At 44.3% G+C, this 19,685-nt stretch overlaps 2 protein-coding genes across 6 annotated transcripts in view; one reads left to right on the forward strand and one right to left on the reverse strand.

Annotated features, from left to right (window-relative positions):
- SNX10 (sorting nexin 10) overlaps positions 1-19,685 on the reverse strand; it is a 67,862-nt gene that overhangs the window by 40,513 nt on the left and 7,664 nt on the right. The window lies entirely within an intron of this gene.
- LOC133246232 (small ribosomal subunit protein eS6-like) lies at positions 10,310-11,168 on the forward strand. The gene has a single exon (XM_061414302.1). It carries the CDS (start codon positions 10,354-10,356, stop codon positions 11,101-11,103), a length of 750 nt encoding a protein of 249 aa, XP_061270286.1. The 5' UTR covers positions 10,310-10,353; the 3' UTR covers positions 11,104-11,168.

Here is a 19,685-nt window from a genome sequence, read left to right on the forward strand (position 1 = left end):
ACACTCCAGGAGCAGCAATCGTCTTGTGCCGAAGTCCCAAGGCAGAACAAGCCTGGCTTACCTGGAGCCAAGGAAGCCATGGGGATGGAGTTGGTGGAAGACAGAAACGGGCTCAGAAAGGAAGGCAGGTGCCCTGTGGACCTTAGTGAAGAATCTGGATACCCTGCGGGCATTTCTAGCAGGTGCGAGACATAATCTGACTTACAGACTATCAGGGGCCAGAGCAGAAGCAGGGAGGTCTGTTGGGAGGCTACTGACGTGGTACAGCCCACAGGTGGAGGTGGCCCAGGCACAGAGCAGCAGCAGAAGGGGGTATGAGAGGAAGTGGTTGTTGGTGTGCTTCCTCCGTTGTGCATATCCAACTGGACAAGAGAGCAAGCATTGACCCACGGCTGCTAGGAGAAAAGGACCACAGCATCTATCTATTCAAGAAAGGTTCAAGACTTCTTGGTGGTCTGCGCTCCCAATGCAGGGTGCACATATTTAATCCCTAATCAAGGAATTAAGATCCCACATGCTGCAGAGTATAGCCAAAATAAATAAATGCATTTTAAAAAATAAATAAAGGTGTTTTTTTTTGTTTTTTTTTTTTAAAGAGAAGGGTTCTGTAAGACATGCTGCAGGGGCAGAAGACAGAAACTCATGGTAGCTCAGGCCCAGCAGGTGATGAGTGAGGTCCTGGTGGGGAAGAGGGTGTTCTTCTCCCCACCTCCACACTGACACCAGAGGCTGGTCTTAACTTGCAGATGGCGAATGGCCTGTGCTTGGTGGGGCATCTGAGCAATTTTCGTGGTGAGGCACTACGCTTGGTTTCCCAGCAGAAGCCACAGACTCACACTCACCTTCCGCTTTAATCAGCACAATTCCCAAAGGGTTACCACGGCCTCATCTCTGCTGCCCCACACTCGTTCTCTGTCTCAGCCACCACCCCCATCTCACACCCAAAGGAGGCCACAGTCAGAGCCTCCTTGTGCACACCCCCATCCAGACATCTTTCAGGCACCTCAAACTGACCGTGTCCCATCCAGGCTGGCTGTCGCATGCCACCTCTTCCTGCCCGCCCCCAGAATACAGCCGGTTCTCCCTCCTCCTATGCCATCCAGCTTAGTTAATGGTGTCAGTATCCACACACTGACTCAAGCAAGAATCCCAGAGACCATCTTTGATTGCTTCCTTTCCCTTACTTTACAAATCCAGCTGGTCAACAAGCCCTGACCATCCTCTCTCTCTAAATGCCACCTAAGCCCATTCCCTGCTCGCAGCCTCCAATGTCTCCAGCCTGATTCAGGCTCTCGACACTTCTCTCCTGGACTCGAGCTGGAACAATGGTAGATTCCCGGGCCGGTCACCCTTAGCAAGTGCTTATAAATGATTTTTGAACAAATGAAAGAGAATGCATAAATAAAGAAAATGACTGAGTGAACAGATGAGTAAGGAAATCAAATAAAAGAATCAATTAATGCTGTGTAGAAACAAACAAAACTTAAAAAGATATAATCTAGTGGAAGAAATGCAACCAAGCAGGTACAAGGTATCAGGTGACATAGTGCTATAGCGGGGGAGGGATGGAAAATATAGAGATTGTCTTCCAGGTGTCAAGGATGAAACCGGGCACTTCGTACATGCTTCACACATGACTCACCCAGAAACCATGTGACATACTGTGCTCCAGATGGGGAAATCGACATTCAAAGAAGTTACTGAAAGATAATCACCCAAGGCCATCCAACACACAGGGGCAGGGCTCAGACTCAAACCTAGGTCTGCATCCCTAAATCCCATGTTGGTTAATGGGCATAGGCTTAAAGGAAGGGCCAGACTTCAAAAGATAATGATAATAATCAACACCCAGAGAGTCCTTCTGCCAACAGTTACTGTACTAAGCACTTTACATGTATCCTCATAAAAAATTCTATGAGGTAGATGTGAATATTAGCGCCATTTTAGACTTAAGAAAACTAAGTACCAAGAAGGTAGCAAGTAATTTGTCAAAGGTCATACAGCTACTAAGCAAAAGAATTGAGATTTGAGCCCAGGGGGTCTTGCTGCCATGTCCATGTTGCCCTAATGATGGAGGTGAGATGCCAGAGGCGGGTTCCTGGTGAGAGGAATGGTCTGATTACCCAGGGAAGCAAGAAGTTACAAATCACTTTGAGGAACAGGAAGTGGCTCATTGTGGCTGGGATCAAGAGGTGGTAGAAAGTGGGACTCCAGGGAAAGGTGGGACCAGACAGGCGGCTTCCTATCACCTGGTCCAGGGCGTTGGCCTGTCTTGTCTGATCAAGTTCTTCCCTCCTCCACAAGATAGTGAACAGTTGGAGGAGCACATTCACCATTTTCTTAACCAAGGTATTTTGTTTTCTTGCATCTGAACGTGGAAAAGGCAAAGGAATAACTGATTCGTTCAAGGTTTTACCATTAACTAGACAGTACAACCTCCCCCATATTCCATGGAGATACATATCAGTGCCATGATCCCTTGGCATTGATTCTTTTTAATTATTTAAAATAATTTTATTTATTTATTTCTGGCTGTGCTGAGTCTTCACTGCTGCATGGGCTTTTCTCTAGTTGCAGAGAGTAGGGGCTACTCTCTAGTTGAACTGTGTGGGCTTCTCACTGTGGTGGCTTTTCTTGTTGTGGAGCACGGGCTCCAGGGCATGCAGGCTTCAGTAGCTGCAGTTCCCAGGCTCTAGAGCACAGTCTCAAGAGCTGTGGAGCACAGGCTTAGCTGTTCCATGGCATGTGGAATCTTCCTGGATCAGGAATCAAACCCATGTTTCCTATATTAGCAGGCAGATTCTTTACCACTGAGCCACCAGGGAAGCTGTGGCACTGATTCTAATATATATTTAGTTTGAAAAGATTACCCTATTTTAAAAAATCCCTCTCTGATTTTTTTTCCTGGTACTGTAAGTGTCCAATACATTGTCATCCTTTACCACATTGTGCTGTGCTGTGCTTAGTCACTCAGTTGTGTCCAATTATTTTCGACCCCATGGACTGTAGCCCACCAGGCTCCTCTGTCCATGGGATTCTCCAGGCAAGAATACCAGAGTGAGTTGCCATACCTTCCTCCAGGGGATCTTCTTGACCTAGGAATTGAACCGGGGTCTCCTGCATTGCAGACACATTCTTTACCAGCTGAGCTACCAGGGAAGCCCTTACACCTCACTACTATGAGGTTATACACAAATCAGTCAAATACAAATTTCTATTAGGAACACTTTAGTAGAAAAAACTAAAAGGCAGATCCCCCAAACTAACTTCTAATTTGAAAACTGTTTGGGGAAATTAAAAAAAAAAAAAAAAAGAAGACCAGGTCTGCCAAATAATCCAAACAAGTCCTAGGGTCATTTTTGAGCCTACTGGGGTCATAATCCATCAATCACAGGAAAAGGTCATCTTGGAATCTGCAAGTGCTATTATAGTTCCTTCTTTTCTGAAAATCTCAGGGGGAAAAATGATCACAGCATCAAAGCCTCCCAGCTTGAAAGAGACCAAGATGGTCCTTCCCCATGGTCAGGAGGACAGACTAAGTAAGAGAGACCAAAGAAATGCTCTCTGACCTCTGAAAGTAAATATTCTAAAGCAAAAGAACTATTTTTCATTTTTTAGTTCAAATTAAATTTAAAGTGGTATAATTCAGGAAATTTGAAAAACAGAGAAGTAAAATTACCATCCATACTTAGGATGACCATATGGCCTGGGTTAGTCAAATCAGTACTGGCTTATATGGGTCACTCTAATTATTAATAGCACACACACACATACACACACATTTTAAGAGTGCTCAAAAGCGTTGTGGTTTAAATGGTAAGTTATTTCTGGTCACCCTAGCATAATCCACTGTTCGAAAGAATCATCACAGTTTTGGTATATTTCTTTGCTGACTTTTTCTTACGTGCACTTTTTTTATCATCAAAATCAAGTGTTTTCACAAACCTACATCTTTTCTTCAAGTTTCATTACAACAAAAATATCATTCTATGTTCCTAGATCGGAGAAGGCAATGGCACCCCACTCCAGTACTCTTGCATGGAAAATCCCATGGACGGAGGAGCCTGGTAGGCTGCAGTCCATGGGGTTACTGAGGGTCGGACACGACTGAGCAACTTCACTTTCACTTTTCACTTTCATGCATTGGAGAAGGAAATGGCAACCCACTCCAATGTTCTTGCCTGGAGAATCCCAGGGATGGGGGAGCCTGGTGGGCTGCCGTCCATGGGGTCGCACAGAGTTGGACACGACTGAAGAGACTTAGCAGAAGCAGCAGCATGCTCCTAGATAGTAAGTCAAGCATTCCACTGAGTAAATGTTACCTTTCTTCTACTGTTGAACATTTAGGTGGCTGCAAGATAGCTTTAAAGGAAATGAATTTGTGGGGTACTTAGAAGACCAATGTATAAATCTCAAGAGAAATTTCAGCCTAAGTGAGGAAGAGTCAAAAAAAAATAGTAATTAGGAGGAATTTCACTAACTCCATTTTTATGAACAGGGGAGTCCCCTATTTCCCTCTAGACCAAGCAATTTCTTCATTCGTCCCTGATTAAGGGCTGCCAGATTCAATTCCAGCATGCCTGTGTGACTTTTCCATTTGTGCCCATACAACCCATGCTCCACACATGCAGAACGAACCTCTCAATACAAAATTTAGATCAAATGCCTCTTCTGCCTCAAGTCCATCCACACTGGCCACTGCAGTGAGAATAAACTCCAAATCTCTGACCATGACTTACAAGCCTCCCCTCTCCCCACCGACTTACACACCCCGTGGTCTGATCCCAGCCTACATTCCTACTTTACCTGCTTCTACTCTCTCCTTTACTCTCTGCCCTTCTCTCCATCTCTTATATGTACCAACTTCATTCCATCCCAGGACTTCTATACCTACTAGTCCCTCTTTCTAGAACATTTTTCTCTAGATCTTTTCTGATTATGTCCTCAGCTCAAATGTCACCAGAGTCATCTTTGCTGCAACACCTTAACTAAAAGTTTCCTCCCAAAGTCATTCTCTTTTCACTACTTTATTTTCTTTACACTACTTTCTTACACTACTTTACACTACTTTCTTACACTACTTTACACTACTTTCTTTACACTACTTTATTTTCCTTATGGCACTCAACACAACCTGAATCTATGTTATTTGTTTATAGGTGTATCTGTCCCTGTGATGTGGGCTCCAAGAGGGCAGAGACTCTGGCTAGTTCACTGCTACACCCCAGAGCCAGCCCATAATAGCAGATGAATAGCATATAACTAGAAAGAATGAATGACAGTAGACAGAGAGTCACCATGAGAACAGGTACCTATTCAATGTGCAAAGTACTAAAATTCTGAAAGAGATGGGAATACTAGACCACCTGACCTGCCTCTTGAGAAACCTATATGCAGGTCAGGAAGCAACAGTTAGAACTGGACATGGAACAACAGACTGGTTCCAAATAGGAAAAGGAGTACATCAAGGCTGTATATTGTCACCCTGCTTATTCAACTTCTATGCAGAGTACATCATGAGAAACGCTGGGCTGGAAGAAGCACAAGCTGGAATCAAGATTGCCGGGAGAAATATCAATAACCTCAGATATGCAGATGACACCACCCTTATGACAGAAAGTGAAGAGGAACTAAAAAGCCTCTTGATGAAAGTGAAAGAGGAGAGTGAAAAAGTTGGCTTAAAGCTCAACATTCAGAAAACTAAGATCATGGCATCTGGTCCCATCACTTCATGGGAAATAGATGGGGAAACAGTGGAAACAGTGTCAGACTTTATTTTTTGGGCTCCAAAATCACTGCAGATGGTGATTGCAGCCATGAAATTAAAAGACGCTTATTCCTTGGAAGGAAAGTTATGACCAACCTAGATAGCATATTCAAAAGCAGAGATATTACTTTGCCAACAAAGGTCCTCAACTCAAGGCTATGGTTTTTCCAGTGGTCATGTATGGATGTGAGAGTTGGATTGTGAAGAAAGCTGAGCGCTGAAGAATTGATGCTTTTGAACTGTGGTGTTGGAGAAGACTCTTGAGAGTCCCTTGGACTGCAAGGAGATCCAACCAGTCCATCCTAAAGGAGACCAGTGCTGGGTGTTCATTGGAAGGACTGATGCTGAGGCTGAGACTCCAATACTTTGGCCAGCTCATGTGAAGAGTTGACTCATTGGAAAAGACCCTAATACTGGGAGGGATTGGGGGCAGGAGGAGAAGGGGACGACAGAGGATGAGATGGCTGGATGGCATCACCGACTCGATGGACATGAGTTTGAGTGAACTTTGGGAGTTGGTGATGGACAGAGAGGCCTGGAGTGCTGCGATTCATGGGGCCGCAAAGAGTCGGACACGACTGAGCAACTGAACTGAACTGATTAACCCCTTTGTGTTATTCTGCAAAATGATCAACCAGTACTATCATGCAGAAATAATGAAATTAATGAAATAAAATGTTCATCCTAGAACACATCAACACCAATATACAATATTACCTGGATTAAAGGAATTAAATTTTTGCTTTGTAGTACTTTCCACCAAAACATAAAAAAAGAAAATTTCAGACTCTAGCAGTCTGAAATAAATAACAGGGGTCTCTAAATGGCATTTAGGTCCATGACCAAGTTTTTAATGGTCCACAGTAAAATGGGAAAAAGAAAACAGTGCACTGAATTTCTAGACAGCTAAAATCTACCTATGTAAAGTACTCTGCTTTATTTTTAGATTATGTCTTTTCTACTTCTGGGGTATCAAAATAAGCCTCTCTTTTGTAAGAAAACAGTAACTGTATCTTATATGTTTTGAGGAGGTTTTTGTGCCCTTTATGTAAAAAGCAAAAGGATGGCAATCCTGTGCTAGGCCTTAACTTTCTTCTATCATTTTAGAAACCCAAGAACTCCACAGAACTGGGTATCATTCATCTCTGCATTCCCTGTACTCCTTCTCAACTGTGGCCCTTGGAGGTTTTACTAAGCCCACAGCTGTACTGGCTCTAATTCTGCAGCACCGGGGGCCCCTGGCTCTACAGTAAAAGGGCAGGATCAATCAATCAATCATTCAATCAGTGAGTGACATCTATCATGGTAGGGAGAAGGGTGGGCAGGAGATGGGAGATGGAGTTGAGGGAGACTGGCATGCGCAATGCATCCAGAAAAATAACCCCTCCCTAATATTCAAACCAGGCTTCCCTGGTGGCCCAGTGGTAAAGAACCCACCTGCAATGCAGGAGATGGGGGTTCAATCCCTGGGTCAGGAAAATCCCCTGGAGAAAGAAATGGCAACCCATTCTAGTATTCTTACCTGGGAAATCCCATGGACAGAGGAGCCTGGCGGGCTACAGTAAAAAGAGTTGCAAAGCATCAGACACAACTGAGCAACTAAACAACAAACAAACAATATAAAAACTACCTGGAAAATTTTTAGTGAAAAATTTAAGTGACTTGTCTAGCCCCTTAACAGAAATCGTTGTTGACCCAGAGAAGTGAGGACAATGAAGTCACAAGGATGCCCAGTGGTCAGCCAGCCTTCTTCACTGCTTCCCGGTATGTGACCAAAATCTCGGGAAGCTGTCAGTGCGGCAGCCGTGAATTTATAGGCTGTGGTGAATTCATGACCAAGGTAGTCTGGCCAGGAAAGAGCTTGAGACAAGGCGTCACAGAACTGACCAAATTAAACTAAGCCAGTGGGAATCAAAGAAGGCTTATCTTGTGATCTTGTCAGCAATTTTTAGAAGTCCAAAGGTTAACAAAACACTAAGAAGGAAAACAAATGCAGGCAGCTGGTGAGTGGGAAAGAAAACCATGACTGGCCTTGTTCTCGGGGCAGACTGGGCATCCTGGAGTAAGGCAGAAGTCAAGATTTGAAAACTGTTAGCAGCATAAAGTTTGGAAAGGGTGAAACAGCAGGGAGAAGCATCATGCTCATTAACTAGCTCTGTCCAAGCTCGGGGGCTCCGGGTGCCGCTGCTTTGCCCGCCTTGGTGGAAACCAAGACGGGATTCTATCCGAGTCAGGCCAGAGCTCACACTCCACCTGGACCAGAACACAGGATTACTGGCTCCAAAGCCTGGAGCTCACACACCCTTCGACCTGGCATCCCTACATCTGGGAAGGGATCCTCAAGAAGGACCAGCACCCAGGCGCAAAGCCACACATCTGAGTCTGCTCACTATGGCCATGTTTATTGGTAAAAAAGTTGAGACCACCCGAATGCCCATTCCTAAGGGAGCGATTAAACAAAGTGAACCCCATTCGCAAAAATTTTGTCGTTCAAAACACAGGGTAACCTGGAAGTACTGAGGGGAGGGGGCGTGTCCATGACACACTAAGGGGAAACGACAAAGGGGAAACTGCAGAACAGCAGGCAGGGTGATTCCACTGTTTAAGTATGGACATAAATGTGTATACACACACTGATATGCACGGGGATGCACAGAAAAGGATTCCAGAAGGATACACGCCACAGTGTATTCATGTATATATACACATGCATATGGGGCAGGGGAGAAGGACCCATTTTTCTTATTTTTTACTTTATACGCTCCTGGACTGTTAACAACTTTTTTTTTTTAATATATTGCCTTTGTGATTTGAAACTAGATCAAATAAATCCGTAAGGACATAAAGCATATATAAAATAAACAAGAGCCCCCCACCGCAGTCATCGTTATTCCTCTTGCTCAGTCAGGAAAAACCAGTCACTAGGACGGAAAGCAAAGCTGGGGAAGGGACCGCTCGGGCTTGCTCCCCTTCTCCACCAGCTGCTGGATATTTCTCCCTCCCTTACTGACACATCAGGTTGTATTTTTATTTAGTTCTGATCAAGAACAACGCATACTTTTTGAAGCAGGATTTGCACTAGCAGAGAACAAAATAAGAAATGCAAACCAAATCGGTTCAGAAGTGAGCTCTGCCCAGTCTGCGGCAGTATCAGGCGCTGACAGCCAGCAGCTTTTCGGCCGAATGTCTCCTTGATACGCCTTTCTGACTCCACCCACAGAGTCTACACCCATCTCTGAATTTTTTTGGGGGGGGGGGCCCACATCATGCAGTTTGTGGGATCTTAGTTCCTTGACCAGAAATTGAATCCAGGCCCTTGGTAGTGTAAACTCAGTGTCCTAATCACTGGACTACTGGGGAATTCCCTATATTTTTTATTTATAATGCATCCTCCCTTTGCTTCCAAATGAATGTGAAGTAGTTCTCCAATAGATTTAAGGCAGCAAACAATAATTGATCTAATTATTGTAAAGTTATTAACAAAGGAACTGAGGTAAGAATGAGGGGAAAACAAAAATGTTATTTGAAGTATAAAGTCCTACCACTCATAAGCATATTTAATTTTTGGTTGCTATACACTAATGCTCCTTAAAGCCTGTACTGCAAAAGCAAAGTTTACAACTATCATGAAAATAACCGAGAAAGACATTACTACAATATCCACTTCTGATTCACTGAATAAATCTAAATTCAGCAAGCTTCCTCAATGCTCTTCAGAGGCCATTAACATTTTTCATAAGTCTTCCTCAGAACTATATAATGTATAATAAATCGTCTGATACACACCTACCTTGCTGACACAGTAGTTAGATCATCTCCAAAAATTTAGCTTGAAAGGCAGCAACGAAGTGTTTAGAGTTCAGGTTTGGAGCCACTCATATCTGGGTTCAAATCCCAACTATGCCACTGATGCCTGTGTGACCTTGGACAAGTTACCCAACCTCTTTGAGCCTACATGTTCTTATAGAAGAGGGGGAAAGCATTCTTAATAGTGCCTATTTTATAAGGGTACTGGGAGAACTATTTAAGTAATTTAAGCACTGAGAAAATGTGCAATAAAAATTAAGTTTGATCACTGGCTAAATCCTTGGTACCTTTTTTTTTTTTTCCAAAATATTTGTAAAAACAATGGAAAGTTCAAAAAATTGCATTACTTGAGTAAAAAGCTAGATTGGATACATGTACATACATGTGGGTCTCCAAAGATCAGAGAAAAAGTAAGACTTGCCTCTCTCAACAGACCCTTGCACATTTAGCTATAAGAAATACCCATAAATAACCTCAAACACCATGGCAAAAATTACCGGACAAATAGAATACAGTATCAGAACAGAAAACATACATTAGCCTAGCTATTCATGGTTGACTGTCACGAGAAATGAAAGAGATGTGATCTAATAATTCATGTACCTTAAAATCCTAGTATATTCAACGGTTTCCAAAGTAGCCCCATCCTGAATGTAACTTCACACCAATGACTCTATAAGAAGCCTTTCCCATATCTTCAAAGCTGAGGACACTTGGCCTATTTGAAAACCATCATTGCTCTTTTTCGTGGCGCCTCGGAGGCTGTCGGCCGCTTCAGAATGAAGCTGAACATCTCTTTCCCGGCCACTGGCTGCCAGAAGCTCATTGAAGTGGACGATGAACGAAAACTTCGTACCTTCTACGAGAAGCGTATGGCCACAGAAGTTGCTGCTGACGCTCTGGGTGAAGAATGGAAGGGTTATGTGGTCCGAATCAGTGGCGGGAACGATAAGCAGGGTTTCCCCATGAAGCAGGGTGTCTTGACCCATGGCAGAGTTCGCCTGCTACTGAGTAAGGGGCATTCCTGTTACAGACCAAGGAGGACTGGAGAGAGAAAGCGCAAATCTGTACGGGGTTGCATTGTGGATGCCAATCTGAGTGTTCTCAATTTGGTCATCGTGAAAAAAGGGGAAAAGGATATTCCTGGACTCACTGATACTACAGTGCCTCGTCACCTGGGTCCCAAAAGAGCCAGCAGAATCCGCAAACTTTTCAATCTCTCTAAAGAAGATGATGTCCGCCAATATGTTGTGCGAAAGCCCCTAAACAAAGACGGTAAGAAACCTAGGACTAAAGCACCCAAGATTCAGCGTCTCGTGACTCCACGAGTTCTGCAGCACAAACGCCGGCGTATTGCTCTGAAGAAACAGCGTACTAAGAAAAATAAAGAAGAGGCTGCAGAATATGCTAAACTTTTGGCCAAGAGAATGAAGGAGGCCAAAGAAAAACGGCAGGAACAGATTGCCAAGAGACGGAGGCTGTCCTCTCTGAGAGCTTCTACTTCTAAGTCTGAGTCCAGTCAAAAATGAGATGTTCTAAGAGTAACAAATAAATAAGATCAGACATCAAAAAAAAAAAAAAAAAGAAAACCATCATTAAATCTCCCTTAGCTTCCATTTTTCCAAGTTAACTATTCTGGAGGTATTTAGTAGCTCCTGCTAACCAGAACAAGGAAAGATTTAAGTGTCTTTTCAAAGTTTCCAGGAAAATGAACAGAAAGCACAGAGAGAAATAAAACAGCTATCATTATGAGTGTCAACTGCATGCTGGCAGCATGCTGAGTATATTCTGTGCACTGTCTCATTTAATTCTCACAACCGTCCAATTCACAGATGAAGGTGCTAAGCCTTAGAAAGAGGAAGTAACTTGCTCAAAGTAACCACCACAAGGTCACCCACTTGCTCAGGGACAGTGCTGGAATTCAAACCCATCTGTCACTAGATGACTGCTACTCCCTTTTCAGATCTCTGTTCCCGTCTTACTAACTCTGGGGAGCTTCCCCTAACTCCCTCCAGCAGAGTCAAATCCCCCTCGTTATACTTCCCCTGCACCAAGCTCTTCCTCTATGGTTCTGATCTCAGCGAGATTCTTACCCTTATTCATTTAGGCATTGAGTTAATGTCTATCTCCCCACCAAACTGTAGGCTCAGGGACAACACAGCTCGCAGTGTTTTTTATTTAGGATCTCTGGCCTAAAGGGAGATCTCTGCCTTAAGGGACCAGGCACTTAACGGGTTCTCTACATACATTTATACTGACTGAACAAATAAATGGGAGAAAACCGTGCTCAGAAATCACTCAGCTACTCGGGCACCGCACTAAGGAAGCACAGGCAGTCCAGTGTTCATTGACGTACGGGCATCGTAACACTTGAGACCAAGGTCTTCTTCAGAACTGAAGAGGATCTCAGGTACAAAGCCTCGCAGAGGTGAGATGGACACGGCAGCATCCTCACAGCTGAAGGAGGGCAGTGTGAGGTACGGACTCTTCATCAACCCGGTTAATACATTATTAATAATAAACTGCTTTTCTGATTCTTCTGGTTGATTTTTTTTACTACATACAGCTTCTGTTTTATTTTTCCTGCTAGTTTAATTAGCTTGCCAATCCCCTCCTTGAATATTTTTTTTCTTAAAATACTTTAAGCAGAATCACATGTCATTCACAGGTTAGGTTCTTAACACTCAATTGTGAAACTGAAAACAACTGAAATAAAGGAAACTATATATATACACATACACACACAAAGTTACCAAATCTCTGTACTTCTCCACAAGTCACTGTCACAAGGAAAAGCCCAAGTGTTTCAGAATATCGTATTTTTAAGCAAGTCATACAGCACCATCCCAGATTACACTCACTCCCAATGTAAAAATACTAAACCAGTAGAAACATTAAGTTCTTTATGAGAAAGGAAAATATTCACAGGCAAGCTATTTTAGTCTAAAAAGATTTTAAAAAGAAAAAAGAAAATTATATTTGTTACTTGTCAAATAGTGAGGTTCTCAGGGTTTCAGGATTTTGATTATCACTTAACGATAGGCTTGATTTCACAATGTTTTTATTTTTTTTGCCATGAGTGAACAACAAACTTTAAGAGGTGAGAAAAAGTGGAGAAAAGCAGGAGATGGAGTTTTGCTATGTGAATGTTCAGGAAAAAAAGGAAAACTACGAACTTAGCCACATTGGTTTGGCAGAGCCTAAATTCACATAAGGCCTAAACTATCTGCCCCTTTTCAGTAAGCATGTAATTCCTCTCCACATTTTTTTCAGAGATTTAGAGATGTAGCGGGTCCCACCAGACAGGCCAAGCAATCTTGAAAAGTCCAGTTAAGCAACCTCCCAACCAAGAAAAGTGCCTCAGGTGAGTGACACTATAGCCTTGGGGAGGAAAGAATTCATTTACAGGATCTAACAAGATCACGTACCTCTTAGATGAATGGGGCTTCCCTGGGAGCTCAGCTGGTAAAGAAACCACCCGCCAGTGCAGGAGACCCCAGGTTGAATCCTGGGTCGGGAAGGTCCCCTGGAGAAGGGATAGGCTACCCACCTCAGTATTCTTAGGCTTCCCTGGTAGCTCAGCTGGTAAAGAATCCGCCTGCAATGTGGGAGACCTGGGTTTGATCCCTGGGTTGGGAAGATTCCCTGGAGAAGGAAATGGCTATCCATTCCAGTATTCTGACCTGAAGAATTCCATGGACTGTATAGTCTATGGGGGTCTCAAAGAGTCGGACACAACTGAGCAGCTGAACAACAGCAACATCTCCACTTACTCCTCCTGGTGACTCTAATAAGAAGTCAACAGTGCCCAAAGTCTCTGCTATTTGCTGCAAAGCTGAGCCCCTCTGCCTGGGAAGCAGTCCCACATCCAGGGAGCACACCTGGGCATCAGGCTCACCGTCAGCCCTGGCGGAGGAAGAGAACCCTCATAGACTGTCTCCTAGTTGTCAAGTACTAGGCAACCCATTCCAGGCACTTCACGCATAGTACACGCATGACTCAGGCAGAAACCATGTGCATCGTGTGCTCCCGATGGGGAAACAGCTGAGGGAAAGGAAAAGACAGGGCTCTCAGCTGCCCATTCACCACCACCCAGGACCAAGGAGACCACAGCCCAGGCTGCTGCTTCACAGGGAGCCCTCGGTCCTGGTCAACCAAAGACCGCCATTTCAAATCACAACTCAGCCCTGTCACCGACATTACCTGTGAGTGTACCTGTGAGTCAAAATCACATATGCTTTTATTTCCTGTTTGCTATCTGTCTCCACAAGATAGCCTGTGACTCTTCTGCTCAAGAAGCCATTCTACATACTGCGAGGCCACAGCCCCCAAATGGCCAAGGCCGGAAGGGAGTCGGCTTCTGAAAGACAACAGGGCAGGGCCATCAGCCCCTGGGGACCTGCCAAAGCCACACAGTTGGAGCTTCTGCTCCTCTCTCTGCAGGGACCCAGGAGAGCCACTCTAGGCACCAGAGTGTTCTCTCTCCAGACACTGAGTCCTGGGATTTAGTACCAGGTACCAGGGCTTCCCCAGTGGCTCAGTGGTAAAGAATCTGTATGTAGTGCACAAGATGTGAATTCAATCCCTGGTTCAGGAAGATGCCCTGGAGAAGGGAATGGCTACCCACTCCAGTATTCTTGCCTGGGAAATCCCACAGACAGGCTCCAGTCCATGGGGCTGCAAGAGTTGACCATGACTGAGTGCCTAACCACCACCACCAGCCCAGGTACTAGGTAATGCCCCCTGATCCAGATATACCTCCAGGGTTTCCCAGTGGTCAGAGTCGGGAATGAGGTGTGATCATCAAGGTTAGAAGTCAGGCTGCTCAGGGTAAGGAGACAGAGACAACGAGGGAGAGGGGGAAGAAGATTCTGAAGTCAGGGCTCAGAAACGAAGCCTGCCTCCCCTCTTAAAGAAACTTGACCAGCGCCCTAACTGCACCCACTGTCATCCTACCTACTGAAACCCTGAAGCACTAGGTGGCCGCCTCAGCCCAGCTTCCAAGGCCACTGACTTCCGGCTTCACCTCCTCAACACTTCATTTTCTGCTCCCTCCTCACCAGTGCACCCACCACTGAGGTGAGAGCCCCCTCCTCGTCTCCCCAGCAAGAGGCCTGCTGTCCCCAGATGCTCCCCCACCTCTCTCTGCCTGGCCCCACCTTACTCTCCCCTCATCAGGACAAAACATCACCTGCAAACAGTCCCACAGCCCTTGGAAAGGCCAGGAACTACTCCAAGCACTTTATACACATCCACTCCTTTCCTCAGCACGAGAGCCCCTTCAGGAGGCATTGTTAGTATCCCCACTTTACAGATTAGAAAACTGAGGGACACAGAGATGATGTGACTGTCTCAAGGCCCCATAGGCAGCAGCCAAGTCCCTGCTCCCAAGGAGGGAGCTGCAGTGCCTTTTACAACACAGCTACAACTGCCACCTCCTCCCCAGGTCTCCCCTGGTCTCAGCAGAGCCCCTGGCAAATCTCCAGACCACCTACATGGGCTGGAGTGAGGACTGGCTAGGTTCTTGTCTTCTCTCCCCTCTTAGACTAAAAAGCCCTGACTAAGGCCTTGGGGTATTTCTACATCATCTTTGTATTAGTTTCCTGTTGCTACTGAAACAAACTGCCATCGACTTAGTGGCTTAAAACCACACAAATTTATGACCTTAGTTTCGTAGGTCAGACGTCCAACACAGATATCTTCAGGTTAAAATCAAGGGCTCAGGCTGTGTTCCTCCTGGAAGCTCTAGGGGAGGATCTGTTTCCTGCCCTTCTCCCAGTTCCCAAGGCTTGGCTCACGGTACCTTCCTCCATCTTCAAAGCCCACAACATATCATCTCTCTGACCCTTCTTCTGCAGTCATTCTCCCTCTGAACACTGTCGGGAAAGGTTCTCTGCTTTTAAGGACGCACGTGACTGTATCAGGCTCACTTGGATGACCCAGGATAATCTCCTCATTGATCAAGGCCCTTAACTTAATTATACCTGCAAAGTCCCTTTTGGCATGCAAGGAAAAATGTTCACTGGCTCCAAGGGTTAGAATGTAGACCAATGTGGAAGCTGTTATTCTACCTACCACACTCTTTGTACATAAACCTCGAACACAATGGCCCACACTGAACTTCAGGAGCTGCACCAATCCCCAAAGGCTGGATTATATGGCCCTTCCATGGCCTCCGATTGAGGTGGACATTAGTTCTGTACCTCCCAAATCCACCAAGAATTCTTTGAAGGAGGACCCCCAAACAGAGATAGTGATACTACATGGTGGACACATAAAGATGTCTGATAATCTGGGGAGCAAACACACTGCTAAGGACTTTACTGCATTCAGCTCATCAATCCCTACCTCAACCACTATTTTCTATTTTTTGCTCTGTATTTTACTTTTATCATTTTTTAAAGCTTAACACTTGTTTCAAAATGTAAATAATGCCAAAAGGTCAAGAATAAACATTCTCTTTCTCTCTTTTCTGCCTCTTAGTCATTTTTTGGTATCCTTCCAGGGACATTTTATGCATCTGCAAGCAGGATATATTCCTATTTATTTCCTACCCCCTACTCCCTTTTCTGTAAATGCTAACATCACTTACAGTCCTTCCCATGCCTCACTCTTCACAACACAGACTACTCCACAGCTGTCCACAGAGCATCCTGGTTCTCTTTTTGGGTACTTATTCCACTGTGCAGCCAGAGCACAATTCAGTTCACCACCCCCCACACTGACAGATACTCTTTAGCTGTTAGAAACGGTGCTCAGCAAGTTTGTGTGAATTTGTCTGAAGGATAAATTTCTCTAAGTGGACTGAATCAAGCAAGGCGATGTGAATGATTAACTCTGACAGGTTCTGGCAGATGCCCTCTGCAGGGGACTAATACACATTCACAAAGTGTGTACGTATGAGTTCTGTTTTCCCACATCCTCCCTAACATGGATGGTTATCAGAATTTTTTACTTTTGCCAACCCCAGGTAGGTGAAGTGTAACATGTTTCAATGCACTTCAATTGGTATTTTTAAAATTATGTGTGAGCTCAAGCATTCTTCATGTGTTTAGGAGTCATTAAATTACTTTATATGGACTTTTTGTTCATATCCTTTGACATTTTCCTACACCGTTCTGTTCTTTTCCTTATTAATTTGTAATTATTTATGTATTAGGGAAATTAACCCGTAACGTATAACATGAAACACATATATTTTTCCATTTTGTAATCTGTCTTTAGTTTTGCTTACAGGGGTTTTGCTATGCTGTTTTTAAGTAATGAATTGTATCAATTTTTTCCTTATGGCTTCTAAGTTTTGCAGCACACTTAGAAAGCCCATTCCTACTGAAAAGTTATAAAAATATTCTCCTTTGGATTATTCTAGAGATCAGTCACCTATAAGCAGTGAAAAGTTCTTTTCTATGGTCATGGATTTACATCCTGGCTATAATGTGTTTCTGGCCATACCATATGCAAACAAATTTTAACTTTATAAAGTAACTTTTATTTTCTGATACTCTGCTGTTTATAAAGCACTGTCCCATGACAGTCAGTGAGACAGGCAGTGCAAGACTTATCTGTCTTATTTTATAGAGGACAGCTTCCCAAGCCAACACCTACAGAGGTTCATCTCCCATCCACGTCCACACAGTACGGTCCAGACTCACACTGAGGACTCCGGAAGCTCTTCTCTCCTCTCCCCTCCACTGCCTCTCTTCACAAAAGGACATTTATACTCATTAAAATCTTAAAGGACATTGCCAAAGGCATTTCTAAATATCTTCAAAAGAAAGTGAATAACTTTTCTATTGAAAAGACAGTACTGGACTTCCCCAGCAGCACAGTGGGTAAGAATCTGTCTGCCAACTCAAGGGATACAGGTTCGACATGCCAAGGAGCAACCAAGCTCATGAGCCACAACTATGGAGCCTGTGCTCTGGAGCCCGTGAGCTACAACTACCGAGCCCAGGTGCTGCAAGTACTGAAGCCCACACACCTAAAGCCTGTGTACTGCGACAAAGAGGAGCCCCAGCTCGCCACAACTAGAGAAAGCCCACACAAAACAAAGAGGACCCCGCACAGCCAAAAAATAAAATATATTTCTTAAAAAGGCCTTGAATGCCATGCCAAGGATTAAAAAAAAAAAAACAAACCACACAGTATTATTTAAATAGGCCACACAGTGATCCAATTCAACAGTGACTCATCTTCAAATGCCTGTGCCAGTGTTCTCAACAACAGGCAGGATTCCGTGTTCCTACAGTGTGCCTATATAACCCTGCAACATTTAATGAAAATTAAGAGATGCAAATGTCCCCAGATCCCAAGGCTTCTGAGTGGATCATCAAGAGTAGCGCTTCTCATTTTGTGGTGAGTTATATTCAAGCTATGGAGGGCTCTTTTCAAATGACTTATATCCCAGCCTTCTCATCACCCACCCCCCCAAGGGAGTCCCCCCAGGAGCATATCACTTGTCCCCTCAAGTGTACAGATGGTGGAAAACCACTGACCAGAGCCCAGAGTCTGTATCTGCACAATTCCTGTATACCGCACGGCCTTGGTTCTCCCACCTACCCGGACTCTTCTGCCATAGTGTCCAGTTGCCCTAATCAGGTCAGTTCTGAAATTCCCCCCTCAGGTCCTTTGTGCCTTTTGCTTCCTCTGACATCCCCAGCACCCCCTTCCCTCCCCAACCCACCAAGAGGGCTCCTTCCCACACTGCAGGTATTGGTTTAAATGCCACCTCTTCAGGAGCCTTTCCTGACCACCCACTAAAGCAAATTCCCCCCAGTAACACTCCATCCTTTTATTTTCTCCTTCGAATGTCTCAGTCTGTATGATTTGTATCTATTAATTTACTTCCTTGTTTATTGTCTGTCCTCTCAAAAATCCCACGAGGGCAAGGACCTTGTTCATGTCATTCACACTTTATAACCCTAGAACGGAGCAACGTTCCTGGCATATAATAAGTGCCCATTAAAAAATGGGTCAGTTACACTTGATTGAATTAGTCCTAGCTAATTCTCTCCATTTTTGCATCACCATCAAGTTTTTAAGTAGCCCCAACCACATGGGCTGGGAGGATGGACAGTGGACAACTTGCCTGGCCCCTCCTGTTGGCCATCTCTGCTCATGGTTACTCAATCATTTTGCAAAAAGAGAAAGCAATTTAGCCAGCAACAGTCCAGGGTGGCATGTCTTGAAGACCACGCGCCTTCCTCTATTGTTTTCTCTTTTTTCCTTCTGGTCTAATTCCACTGGACTGTGGAGGATGAGACTGGAGAATGATGTTAAAGTCATAACATTCATCATCAAAAACAGCAACTCAACTAAAAATTACAGAATGTTAATGATGGGGCCAGACACTGTGTGAAGAGTGCAACATGAATCATCTCATCTAACCCTCAAGAGAGCCCCTCAGGCAAGTCTCACTACCTCAGTTTTACAAATGAGGAAAAAGTATGCAAGGTCATAGAGCTACTAAGTGATGGAACCAGGACCCAAACCCAGCTAGCCAGACCCAGGCAAGCCCTCATCCTCCCCACACATCTAACACAGCATCCAAGTCACATGCTTAGAAATAAATGCTAAAAAGAGAGCAATGAGAGGAGAATACTAACCAATAAACAGAATTATTTAAGTCTCAAATGTTTCAGGGATGTGGAGATTTGAGGCAGAGTTCTGTCTGTACATGAACTGGGAAAGTTCACAGCCATACTTCCAGAAATGATTTTTTCATTCTCAGAAAGGAGGTAATATTGAGACAAATGTAGTGTCTTCCTCTGAAAGACCTCTTTCAGGGTCATTAGCTATAAAGGAGGACCCCTAAGAATAACTAGAGGGCAACAACAATCCAATTCAATGAGCAATTACTGAGAGCCCATTATGTGAGAGTTCTAGGTTTGGTCCTGACAAGGGCTATTTTTAATGGTTAAGGCACACGCCCTGAGTTCCAAGATGTAAAGATCTCCAGATACAGACATGAAACAGCCTACTTGTAATGCAAACTTCACTCTATGTGCCAGAAGAAATAGCACTGGTAACAGGGTTACAGGAAGGAGGAGAGTGCAAAGGGAGAAGCCTCATGAAGGAAAGTAGGACCTGACGAGGCCTTGATGCTTGCATC

This window comes from Bos javanicus, chromosome 4 (genome assembly GCF_032452875.1).
Source record: "Bos javanicus breed banteng chromosome 4, ARS-OSU_banteng_1.0, whole genome shotgun sequence".
Classification (NCBI taxonomy): Eukaryota; Metazoa; Chordata; class Mammalia; order Artiodactyla; family Bovidae; genus Bos; species Bos javanicus.